The sequence below is a fragment of the Nasonia vitripennis genome, chromosome 5 (genome assembly GCF_009193385.2).
Source record: "Nasonia vitripennis strain AsymCx chromosome 5, Nvit_psr_1.1, whole genome shotgun sequence".
In the NCBI taxonomy this organism is placed as follows: domain Eukaryota; kingdom Metazoa; phylum Arthropoda; class Insecta; order Hymenoptera; family Pteromalidae; genus Nasonia; species Nasonia vitripennis.
Window position 1 is genome coordinate 7,588,310 of NC_045761.1, and position 12,736 is coordinate 7,601,045.

At 36.6% G+C, this 12,736-nt stretch overlaps 1 protein-coding gene across 27 annotated transcripts in view; it reads left to right on the forward strand.

The window, feature by feature from the left end:
• LOC100121012 (CLIP-associating protein 1) overlaps nt 1–12,662 on the forward strand; it is a 43,661-nt gene extending 30,999 nt beyond the window's left edge. For 9 of the 27 annotated variants that reach the window (XM_031931990.2, XM_031931995.2, XM_032600792.1 and 6 more), the window contains 21 exons: nt 38–69; nt 207–294; nt 1,144–1,221; nt 1,863–2,020; nt 2,317–2,553; nt 2,681–2,934; nt 3,009–3,190; nt 3,431–3,556; nt 4,090–4,200; nt 4,283–4,315; nt 4,412–4,507; nt 4,605–4,785; nt 4,858–5,092; nt 5,565–5,630; nt 6,024–6,659; nt 6,743–6,912; nt 6,993–7,131; nt 7,210–7,502; nt 7,590–7,824; nt 8,254–8,460; nt 8,587–11,023. In XM_031931990.2, coding sequence (XP_031787850.1) covers nt 38–69; nt 207–294; nt 1,144–1,221; nt 1,863–2,020; nt 2,317–2,553; nt 2,681–2,934; nt 3,009–3,190; nt 3,431–3,556; nt 4,090–4,200; nt 4,283–4,315; nt 4,412–4,507; nt 4,605–4,785; nt 4,858–5,092; nt 5,565–5,630; nt 6,024–6,659; nt 6,743–6,912; nt 6,993–7,131; nt 7,210–7,502; nt 7,590–7,824; nt 8,254–8,460; nt 8,587–8,793 — 3,764 coding nt within the window. In that variant the 3' untranslated portion in view covers nt 8,794–11,023. Of the gene's footprint in view, nt 1–37; nt 70–206; nt 295–1,143; nt 1,222–1,862; nt 2,021–2,316; nt 2,554–2,680; nt 2,935–3,008; nt 3,191–3,430; nt 3,557–4,089; nt 4,201–4,282; nt 4,316–4,411; nt 4,508–4,604; nt 4,786–4,857; nt 5,093–5,564; nt 5,631–6,023; nt 6,660–6,742; nt 6,913–6,992; nt 7,132–7,209; nt 7,503–7,589; nt 7,825–8,253; nt 8,461–8,586 lie in introns of all 27 variants that reach the window. The other 18 variants (XM_032600790.1, XM_032600793.1, XM_032600794.1 and 15 more) reach the window with 16 other exon arrangements.
• Nucleotides 12,663–12,736: the final 74 nt, after the last annotated feature.

Consider the following 12,736-nt stretch of genomic DNA (forward strand, 5'->3'; position numbering starts at 1 on the left):
CGTGTGAACTAATGGCGTTTTTTCTTTTCTGTTACAGTTGGAAAAGATCTGGACGAACCGGACAGAGCGGTGAGTAAATCGATGTCTCACTATATTGAGCTTTCATTATTTAATGAAGGTTCAAACGTAGAAAAACAAAGTAAAGACGATGGATGACTTACGAGTTCTCCGTGTGTATTAAACGGCTATGGTTTGCATATGCGCAGATAAAATCGGCACCGGTCAAAAGGACGCCGAGTCTGCTGCAGAAGAAGAGCCAGTTTGGACCGGCGAAGGCGCCACCCGTACCCCAAGGTATACACTCTCCACCTTCTCATAAACAACTTTTCTTTTTTTATTTATACACACGATTTTTCACGCGCAGAGACCCTATAGTTAGCTGCACATTATTATGTATAGATCGTATTATATCGATTTTTAGTTCAAGAGAAAATTTATGAGACGCGAGCATGATTTGCAAATATGCAGACTTTTTTTAAATATGTAAAGCTACACACTTGTGATTTAATTTTAAAATTCCTTATAGATTAAAAAGATATTAAAGCTTAGTCCCCAGATTAGTTTTCATTCTGCATGGGAAATACATATGTATATATTTTCTATTATTTGATAAATTATTAGTTATAGTTTTTAAAGCAAAATTAATATGTTAGAAAAGCTTGTCACCCAACGTTCTCAGGTGCAGTTTAAAAGTAATTTTCAGTTCGAAAATAATGCATCGCATGTCCAAATCAATGTGCAGAGAGTAAACTCACAAATCAAATTGTCGTGAATTTCTTAAACAAATTAGGAAGCTTTCGAACGTGACCGCGCGACGACGAGCAGATTTGCATCGCAGAGAAAGTCCCTGTCTCAGCTTGATACTTTTCTGTCCAATGTATTTGTCTGGCAATTGCATAACGCTCTCGAGATGTTAATTCGTCTCGAATGCTGGGCACGAACAACAGCCGCACACACCCCCACATGCAAAAAATCGCGCACGCCATAACAAATGAGAAATATATGCATATATATAATACATATACACATCAGAGCACTGCAGCTGCAGCAGCATTACGTCGTGGACACACGCGTGTGTCTATGTACTGTCGCACGTTAACCTTTCACCGTTATAAGCTTGCTAACCGTTCACTTGCATGACAGCTCAATTTGGTAATCCAGCGACAGTCACAAGGGTGCCTTCCGTCAAACGAAATCCGTCCTTTAAGTCTGCATCATCAGGTATCTAAACTGACATTTTTGCCTTTCGACTTGTTCCAGTTGTATATTATTCTTGCTCTTATGTAATGGTCACGCCATTGTTCGTGTCGATTTTTTTTAATTTTCGCTTTTATAGGATATAAAGTTTGAAGATTTTCATTTGAAATGCGTCAGCTGTTCTTTCTTCGTAAAACGTTTATGACTTACAGAGGCGGCTAAAGAGTTCAATTTATGGATAGTAAATTCTGCGTATTTTTCACAAAAGGAATATATGTACAACAATGCACACACTGAACGATCCCTGTACGATTTCCTCAATGTTTACATGTTGACTTGCTTACACGCTTCCATACAATTTTTGCCATAAACAACCAAGGTGTGGAGAAAAGTTGCACTGCTTATTCAATGTAAAAAGCTGCGGTAGAACCATTACATAAGAGGCATTTAAACAAAATTAATTGTTAACTATCATCATATGTGATATTAAATCGATTTGATGAATCTCAACGCGTTGTTCAGGTATTGCATACTCTAAATGTCTGAATGGCTGCTAATTGCTTTTTAATAATTCACAAAAATACTATTCATGATAACTGAAGAAAAAAAATACTCATCACTGGTAAGAAAACATTGCAAAGAATTAATTGTAAAATTCGCAATAGGTCAAGCTGGTGCAGTGGACGAAGAAACCTTCCTCACGGCGTTCGAGGATGTGCCACCGGTGAAGCTATTCTCCAGCAAGGATCTCGAGGAGCAAATGAAGGCGATTAAGGACATTATAGGCGATGACAAGAAAGACTGGAAACAGAGAACGGATAGCGTATGTATATCTTGATTTCGTAATCGAAGGAAGAGTGGACGTACGAATGAACGTGGAATTTAAATGGCAGTTTATATGCCATCAATTATGTGGAAAAAACTATCTCTCGATGCACATGTTAAACCTTCTATACAGAGTTTTATTTTTTATAATAAATTTCGATGTTCATCTTGACACACATCCACGACGTTGGTTTTCCAATTGGAATCACGCTTATTTGCATACCATAACGTTAAAGCTGAATCACAAGCAAGACGGAAGATTCATGACACGTGTATTTTTCTTTCTCTCCACAGATGAAAAAACTGCGAGGGATAATAATAGCCGGCGGAATGAACTACGACATATTCCCGGTCTGTCTGAAGGATCTTCAGCGGCCGTTCGAGACGGCCTGCGCGGATCTGCGCTCGCAGGTGGTTCGCGAGGTCTGCATCACCCTCGCCTATCTGAGTCTCCAGCTCAAGAACAAGTTCGCCAGTTTCGGCGAGACCGTTTTGCCGACGTTAATGAACCTCATCCAAAACAGTGCCAAGGTGAGAGCACCGATCCATCTTTGGCAAATTAAAATCTCTCACGGCTGGCGTTCTGCCCGGCTTCGCTAATAAGTCTCCGAGATACTCATCATTGTTCTTTTTTTCTGCTATTTCTTTCTTCGAAAAGGTCGTGGCGACGGCTGGTGCAGTGGCGGTGCGTTTTATACTGCAGAACACCCACAGCAGCCGCTACGTGCCAATCATCGTGGCGTCACTGAACAACAAGAGTAAAGACATACGCCGTGCGACCTGCGAGTATCTGCACTTGATTCTGCAGTCCTGGCAGACGGCAATTCTGCAGAAGCACGTGAACATTCTTCAGGACGCGATAAAGAAGGGGATGGCCGACTCAGATTCCGAGGCTAGAGCTTTCGCCAGAAAGTAAGCTGTCTTGAGATGTGACGTGTGAGCTGATGCGGAGGACACGACTAAAATGATCCTATATCGATTTTCAGATCTTACTGGGCATTCAAAGAGCACTTCCCGGAAAATGCCGAAGCCCTGCTCAACAGTCTCGACGCGACGTACAAACGTGCCCTGATGTCACTGAGCAACAGCGGCAGCATAAACAGCCTGAACGCGGTGTCGAAAACGAATACTAGTCCACGCGCGCCTAGACCTGCCATGAGTGCCACAGGTTAGTATCGTCAACGATATTCGCGGAAATTGGTCAAAGCTGCATTATTCATCTTCATCATCGTCATTGTGATCGTTGCGGGAATATGCGGGTTGTTGAATGTTAAGTGACGTAAAGTCGAGCGCGCTGTCGCAGGTTTCGATAGCAATAAGAAAAGTTGACGAGTCAACGGACGGTAAATGTTTGACTTTCTTTTCCATGCTGCTTTATGTGACTTGACATTGCATTACGCGTACGAAGGTAGCACGGAAAACTTGCATCATACTCAGGGCCAACCTCATGGCCCGCTCAGACGCACTCCGTCCTTGCCACGATCTTATCGTCAATCTGGGATTCCGATTCTTCAAAGACCTACTGACAATCACTGTAATTCTTATAATTGTTTAGAAGTTTTCCCATTATTTGATTTTTATTTTCAAATGCCATACATATGTCAGTTCCCAACAGTCGAAAGTATATAACGCTGATACTTGCACGTTTTATAGTTTACTAGATTCTCAGACAATGAAATCTCCTTGTAATACGCACAGTTTCATAATGATATATGTTGTGATTTATTTTTGTTCAGACAGCACACCCTTATACGTGATCTATAATATGTAATTTAATTTAGCGTTTATCAACATCCAACTACTTTTCATCCACATCGTAAAATACTATTAACATACATTACGTTGATCGTCGTAACTATATACGAAACTACTTTTATTATTATGTATTATTTTCGATTTAATGATCGTTGAGTCCATGTAATTTTAGCCTTCGTACATATTTTTAGTAATATTATATATTTTGCTCGTATTAATTTCGTACACTAACATATTGTAAACTTTGAAGTTGATGTATGTTAGCATCGTAGTCGAGAAATTTCAATCAATTCTATATGATTTTATTTTAAGGTCGCGTATCCCCTGGAGTAAGATCAACAAGTGCCATAGATCTCCAAGCTGCTCAAAGAGCCAAAGCTAGAATGAAGTATGCGTACATGAATCGACAGAAGGCTACACTTCGTATGTATTTTTTGTATTTTTTATCTGTACAAGCTACTAACAATGCTAACCTACTATTTAAAATTTGTTCAATGCTGCAAAGATAATGATCATGGTGGTCAACCAAGCAGACAAGGTATTGCTACGTTGATTGCTCTGAGTTATTTTCGATGTTGTGTAATTCATTGTTAAAATAGGATATTTTATAATGTTTTAACTTTTTATTTAACAGCTCGGCCGAATAAATCGCCAGAATCCAGTTCTATGGCCAGTCCCGAAAGAATTGCACGAACAAGAACTCGCGTTTCTGGAGTTTCGCAATCTCAACGTAAGTCTCTTAATTATTTGTCAGATTTTTTATTTGATGCTCGTTAACGTGAATTATGCTATTTTAATAATGTCAAACGTTAATTTTCAATTTACAGCTAGCAGTAGATCTGGTTCACCTTCGTCCAGGTTGAGCTATGCAACGTACAATAGGGATGGTGAATCTCTGGTTCCAAGACCTAAAATATTGGATCATGGAATGCGAAGCTCGGGAAATAGTCGGGAACCTAGTCCGCAACGATTTGGGTATGACAGAAACAGTTTTGGAAGTAAAGTCAGGTATGTATATATTTTCTTTGTAGAAAACCTTTGTTAGAAAAACAACATTAATTTTTTGCAATTCCATTACAGGAGTAGGAATTTACACATGTCACCGACGGATAGGCCACCTTCTCGACCTGTTATGGCGCAAAAAATGCTCCAGCAATCGCGCGAAGCTGAATCTGCATTAGCTGATGCTCTTACGTTCGACAGTATTGACAGTTATACCAGAACACCTAAAGGTAAAGGAGATCATAGTGATGACAGTGAAACCAGCAGCATTTGTTCAGAACGCAGTCACGACAGCTTTCGTAGACCGAGCGATGTAAGTATTTTTTATATAATTTTTTAATGATAAAAATCAATCACTCAGATCACACAAAAATTTAGTTATAGTTTAATCACAAATGACATTCTTTAAAAAACATGGACGAAAATCTTATTTTTGAGTTTGTTTCTACAACAATATAATTATCCTTGATTTTCTCTCTTGATTGACTATAACTTAATAAAATACTTATCTGAATAATTTGCATATGTCAATTATACATCAATTTTGCATAAAATGTACCTCAAAGTCAATTAATAATATACTTTAATCTTTCTAAAATCCTAAAGTTAAAGTTTTAAATTTCACAATCAATTGTGTCTTTATTTACAAAGTTTACTAAAAATGTAGCTAACATATGTTTGGTTCCTTTTTGATTTTGTTGCTGCCTGTTTATTTCATTTGGACTAATTGGACATGCCTGAAACACTTTATGAAACACCGTGTTTGATCTTGTTGAACCTGTTAGTCATTTTCGTGGAGTGGCTCCCAGCAAAGATTGTATCGAGATGTATGGGATCAATCAATCCCAAAGGTTTGTTTGTTTTATGCATAATCCATAACCTTTATTGATTGATAAATGTTCCTTCTGGTTTTATTTGAATATACATACTTATGGTTTTCCATTCTTCTAAATCATTTAATACATGTACATATTCTCTCTACTTTTAAATAAATTTAACTGTCATTAAATCTTTCATAGCATGCAAATTACAAACTTGTATAATGTACTATTATTTAATTGTGTGAATCCAAATTCTTTCAAGAAAATGCAAGTTAACACTATTTCTATTGATACCTAATTTGTTCCACTTTGATGAACCTTATTATACACTGTCTACGCGCTATGTAATGATTGTGAAAAAACTTTGATCATAATTATACACATACGTATGAAACATAAACTAATAATATTTTGCTTATGCAGGATATTAAAGAGATTATCGATAATTGTGGACACAAACACTGGGCTGATCGGAAAGAGGGTTTGCTAGGCCTGCAGCATTATCTTGCCAGTGGATTCACGTTAAGTGCCACAGAGCTACGTAAAATAACTGATATTTTTGCAAAAATGTTCATGGATTCGCATACAAAAGTCTTTAGTTTGTTCCTCGATACTTTGAATGATTTGATTCAAACTCACTGTGAAGATCTTGGTGATTGGCTCTATGTGTTGTGTACTCGACTTCTTAACAAACTGGGAACGGATTTACTTGGATCAATTCAGACGAAAATTCACAAAACGTTGGAAGGTGTTAGGGAATGCTTTACAGGCGAGCAGTTATTACCATGTGTAATGCGATTCTTAACGAATCCCACTCAAACGCCAAATTCCCGCGTTAAAGTAGCAACTTTGACATTTATAACTCAAATTGCTGAGACTGCTGAACCGTCCGCTTTGAATAGTTCTGCGGGTCCAGGGCTCGCTAGACTGTTAGACTGGACAAACGATGTCAAAAGTCAAGATGTCAGGAGACATGCCCAAAATGCTGTGATCGCCCTTTATAATTTGAATCCATCACAGTTTACAATGATACTTTCAGAACTGCCAAAGTATTATCAGGTACAGAGCTATTTCGATTATAATTTTTTTTTGTTAAATACATTTGAATCTTAAGTGTATTGACGAATATTTCGACGTTTTAGGAAGCTGCACTCCCACTCATTCAAAGTCACTTGAAAAGATCTTCGGCTACGAGTACACCAGCTTCTCCTGGAACACCTCCGCCCAGAGTTCCCAACTCACCAGCGCGTACTAAAGTAAGAGTAGAAAATGAAGGCGCGGATGATAGCTTGAATCCTGAAGAAGTTTACAAGTAAGATAATCAAGCTTTTTTAAGTTATAAACAATACACGTTATCCACGCATGACATTTATCAAATTTAATGATGTTTAGATCTTTACGTCGTACAACGGCGGAAATTCAAAATTATGGGTTTGAGCGCCTAGAAAGAGCAACTACCAGCAAAGACAGTGGTATTAGTAATATGGCTGACGTAGAAGAAAGACTGGAGGGTCTTACTCTATCTAACTCGGTACGTTGCGTTTCTTAATTATAGCTAGATTTAATCTGTTTACTTTTATGTTAATTTAATCGCATGTCGTAAAAATAGGGACGTTCTTCTTCGGTTTCATCGCCTACACAACGCGGCAAGACCGTTACCAACGTGGCAGTAAACGGTTCAAATGACACTATCGCCGGTGACCTTATACTACCTCAGGAGAATAATGGATATAAAACTCATGGCTCCTCGCCGGATTCAATAAGAGGGCCAGAAGTTCTTGATAACACATTGAAGATACTACAAGCGGAAGAATCGCAAATTACGGAAAAAGTGGCTGCGTTACAAGAATTCCAACAATACGTTCGTGAAGGAGATGCTCTTTATATAAAGCAGCATTTTAAGTAAGTTCTTGTTTTTTTAAATTTTATAATAATTTTTTTTCCTTTAAATATATCGGTACTTATTGGTAATACTTGATCCCTTTGCAGAAGACTGTTAAAAACGTTAATTGGAAGTTTGGCCAGCGATAATAAAGAGATGCAGATTGAAGTGCTCCAGTCCCTCATAGACATGCTAAAGTGCCCTGAATTAGCAGAAAGCTTCTCTAATTACGCAGAGCTCTTAGTTCTGAAAGTAATAAGAGCTCACAAATATGACGATCAAAAGTCTGATGCGAGTAGCAGCAGCAGTAACAGCGCTAGAACCACGGTAAAATATCCTGAGGTATATTAGGTGTTGTTTCTTTGTGTTGCGCTTTTATTTTGATTCATCTATTTTCATCATTTCGGAAAAAGTAGGTCTCAATTTTGAAGAATTTACAAATTTCGATGTTCAATATTTGTGTTCAACAACCAAGAAACGATATCTTTCTACTCTTAGTGATAGTGATTTTGGAAGCACGATGCAACTTTAACATTTAATTTTTCCTTGATTTTATTTTTTTGCATGGATTATTCTCAGCAACTTACATTTATACCTTATTTTTACCTTAAGTGCATGTGCATAATATAAGTTATAAACATATTTTAATTATAAAATGCTTGGATTGCTTTAAAAAACAGCATTGCGTAAAAATCATAGTAGTGGACACCATCAATTGTCTGATAGTGGTATGTTTTAAACTAATAAGCTGTTCTTCGATAATTATAATAGGTGCTCAGAATGGCGGAGAAGTGCGCAGCTACTGTAGCCGTAATTTTGCCACCCGAACAAACGATACAATTCGCTTCATCTATGATGACCACAGAGCCATTCCCACAAAACATGGGTGCAATTAAAATGCTTCACAAAGTAGTGGAACACTATGGCCGGGAGGCGATAGAACCACATCTTTCAAAAGTTATGCCAGGTCTTATAAAGGTAAGAGTCAACAGTAAGATTTTGGAGACATTTAAATACTTAAAAGAGTCAATATATAATAGCAGTTTCATATAAGCTAACCATGCACAAGTATGCTAAGTCTGATATAAGCTCATCGAATTTCAGGCCTATGATGATGCCGAATCGACGGTGCGCAAGAGCGCGGTATTCTGCATGGTGGCAATACATGCGGCTGTCGGCGAAGAGGCACTGAAGCCTCATCTGAGCTCCCTGTATGGCAGTAAGCTCAAACTGCTCAACATCTACATTCAACGAGCACAGCAAGCCACGAGCCAGCCGGCGAGTCCTCGTAGTAACAGCAACAAAAACTAACCGGCGACGGCTGCCAGCGCCGGTGGCAGCAGCATCACCACCGCCGCGACACTCAGGATTGCAATTATGAAGAGATTCGCTCGCCTCACAGCGAGGCATGAGCGATTGCTCTTTCAATTTCTCAGCAAGTCCGAGCCCTGATCCCAAGGCGCGACACTGAATTTTCTTTATACCAAGTACAAAAGATGATGGACTGTCAATACGTTGTACTAGGCTCTGCTGGCGACGCCGAGGGCAGGGATGTGGCGCAGAAGGAGGAGGAGGACGAAAGTTTAGAGAACGTTTTTAAGCCTACTCTCTGCGATGATTATTCTCTCGTGATCGGATTTGCTTAATATTCGTTTATCTCTTGAACGACTGTGTATATACTTTGATGGACGTTTTCGTGTAAAACACCGTTATAAGCGCACTTGCTTCGGCTCTTTAACGCTGGTCGATCGGTGCTTTTTAGTGTATAGCACTGTGAGCAATAACAGAGAAAAATAAACTTGTGGCACTGCAGATATGCCGATGACGTAACGAGACAGGTACAATTTCTTTATAAACAAAAGAAATATTTAAAAAAAAAATATAATAAACGTTTAAAACGAGGAATGCTACTTAATATTTTTCTGAAAAATCTTAATAATAATTGACAAAAAAGCAGATTATATAGAGCTATCCAAATGTAAATTTTAACAAGCGTATTCTTGAAAATTGACGTCAAGCGAGCTTGATGCATCAGTTGGCGAAAGGTATCGATCGATCAAAGTTATTCGTTAACAGTGCATTATTGTCTAGGGCTTTTCCTGCCCACAGTGCATGCGAGACTTACACTCATACACACACACACACACACACACACACATTTACACATTTAATTATACAGTGAACATTGACTTCCAGCTGGAGAGATTCTGGCTCAATACGCTGCATTGATATCCCTCCCCTATTTTTTATTTCTTTATTTACAGATTGTAAGTTCAGAATGACAGTGAATTGCTACACTCGGTAATTTTATAATTACCCAACGTGTGTAGGAGCGCTTGATGTTTTGAAGAAAGAAACAGGCAATGTGAGCATGCATAATTATGTAGATTTTTATGTGCTAGTCAAGAATCCTGAAGGACGCACAAGACACAAGAGACACAAAGAACGAATCAGAGCTTTTGTTTTCTTGAAGAGATCGGGTACGGGGCAAAGGGGGAAATACGCAATAAAAAATTGCGGGACAAACGGTAGAATGAGTGAGATTTTGCATAAAAGTAATGACTAGTTCGTTTTAGTGACTCGTCTAATTGCCAATTCTACACAAATTGATACTGAATCAAATTTTATCCGTAATTTTCATTGAAGCTATTCCTTCGTGCCATTGCCTTCTTTCTTGTCTGCATAAAAACGGCTACGAGTGACGTTAATCCATTTTTACATAGTTTGTAGTTTAAGGGGCTTTACAGTATTGTCATTTTCAGTAGTATTTTTTGTATGCAAATTTTAAAAGAAAATAAATTTACATTTAAGTTCGTTTTGCACACACATTTTAAATATGTGAATTTCGTCTGACGAGAAAGTGAAAATTATAAATCCTTCACGTGTTAAACATGTAAGTGCCAAAAATGTCGGACTTGCAAAAATGTAAACAGTCAAGCAAAAATAATTTTGAAATTTTCACGCCAAAAGTTTACCAAGTGCGTCTTTTAAAATCTGTCTGTCAATCACTTCTGTACAACGACAAACAAATCATTTAGTTGATTTTGTTAAGTTAAATTTAAGTTTTAAACTTTTACTCGAGAAATTTTCATAAAACATAGACTTTTTACGATTTTCACGTTTTTTGAAACCAGTGCCCCGATTTCCAAGTCCCGATTCTAGTTTCTTCATGGCGGCTCGAAAGTAGTCTCAGCGTGTACCAACCGTGTATATATATACAGATTATTATAAGTAATTGTAGGACTTACACTAATATAGTATTAACATTCTAATAATTCTTTTTACCGCAATAAGGCGGCTGTCTTGGATAAGTGCATTAAGAGCCGTCACATTTTGCAATGCAATCGTTTATGAATGCTTGTTTTGTTAAGTTTTTGAGCACTATTATTGGTATGATATATTATTAACCTTAACCCTTAGACGGCGAAGCTCAAAAATACGAAAAATAATCATAAGAATACAGAACTGTCGAATTACTGTGAGATACATCTGTTTTGTCTTTTTCCCTAATATAGTGTTTTATGTATATTTAATCTTGAAAGATCGTTTTATTTAATTTTGAGTTTCCGTTGACCTATGTTGAATGTAAATCTTTTCACTGGATTTCACTACATGAAATAAAGGCTTATATCCTGGAGTTTTAATGTGCAAAATATAAATAATATCTGTTAACAATAAAAATAAAAATATTAATGATCAATTTCTAAACGATCATATTATAAATATAAATAAAATATTTTGATAGTGTATTTGTGTCACTCATCACGATATATTATATAGGGTTTTATATTTTGAAAATTAAAATTTATGTACGCAGGATAAATAATCGTTAAGTGAGATAAATTATTACTATTTATTTACTTATGTAAATATACGTCATAAAAGAAACATCAACGGGATAACGCATCATTACGTATCACAGCAATTCGACAACGTTGCTTAAGGGTTGATGTGCGTTATGTAAAAAATGATACGATTAAAGCTTATATCGGTATGCGCGTACCTATTTTGTATTGTAGGCGCTCAACTTTACTGATACTTCAAGCAACCTATTTCTAATAATAATATTAACTATTGCGATAATAGTAACAAAACGTGTTCACAAAATTAATTTGCTTTTTCAGAGTTACCAATTCCCTAGATCCTTGCTTGTTTTGATACAGTTTTCGAATTATTTACTGATTTGTGCTTCGTAAAAGCTGCGCGCCGAAATATATTGTCATGTCCTTATGGAAAATTATTGTCCACTAAATATCTAACATCAAAGGCTTTCAAATATGAATAAGAGTGTTTGTCTTTTGATGTTGAAAATACATTTCTTTTATTAATATCTAAACGTCATTATTCAGATATTTTAATCAAAATGTTTAAAACAAAAAGAAAAAGGTTAGTATTGTTATTCTACGCGATTTGTTACATATAGTGCTAATACTTATATCAATTCAAATTTAATTCTCATTGAAGAGTATGTAGCAAAAATTATATTTTCTTGCGATAAGAAAGAAAATTATTTTTCGAAATTAAGTATGGTAAGTATTAGTAATATATGCTACTCGCTGTAACAGTTTTCTGGAATTGAGTCTAAAAAGTTTCTAAAATTTTGTTATGAAAGATAAAAGTTAAATAATTTTATATAAGGACAAGTGAAATCGAGTTTTAAGAAATCTGCAACTGTAGCGATTTTTATTGATGTCTTCGTAAAAATTTGTTAAATTGTTTTGACGCGTGCTTATATATATATATATCTACCTAAGTAATAACGCAATTCGTGTTATCTAAAGAATTTTAACGGTCACATAGTGACAAAATTTAATAATAATTAAAAGGTTTCACGGTGATAAGAGCGATGAAACTTTGACTGCCTCCTTTCTTCTTCGTGTAAAGCAGGAGAAATTAAAGTAAAGGGAATTAAGCGCCACTAAAACGAGCAACGTTCTTTTAAACAAACATGAAAATAACAAAAGTGAATGTAATAAAACTTTATAAAAGGGGAGGATAAAGTGAGAAAGTGTGTGATGGGAAACGAAAGACAAAAAAAGAGTAAGAGATCTGCAGAATTTTTTCACGCTAAATGGTTTAATACGAAGGAGCGCATCGGCTACTACGACGATGAATAATGTATAACCGTATTGTTATTGTAATTGCCAACTTGAAATAATAAATTAAAGTACTGCGACAAATCTGTGATTGACGGTTCAGTCACCTTTTTCTCCATATAATACTTATACGTCACTATTTTTTGTCCGATTTTTAG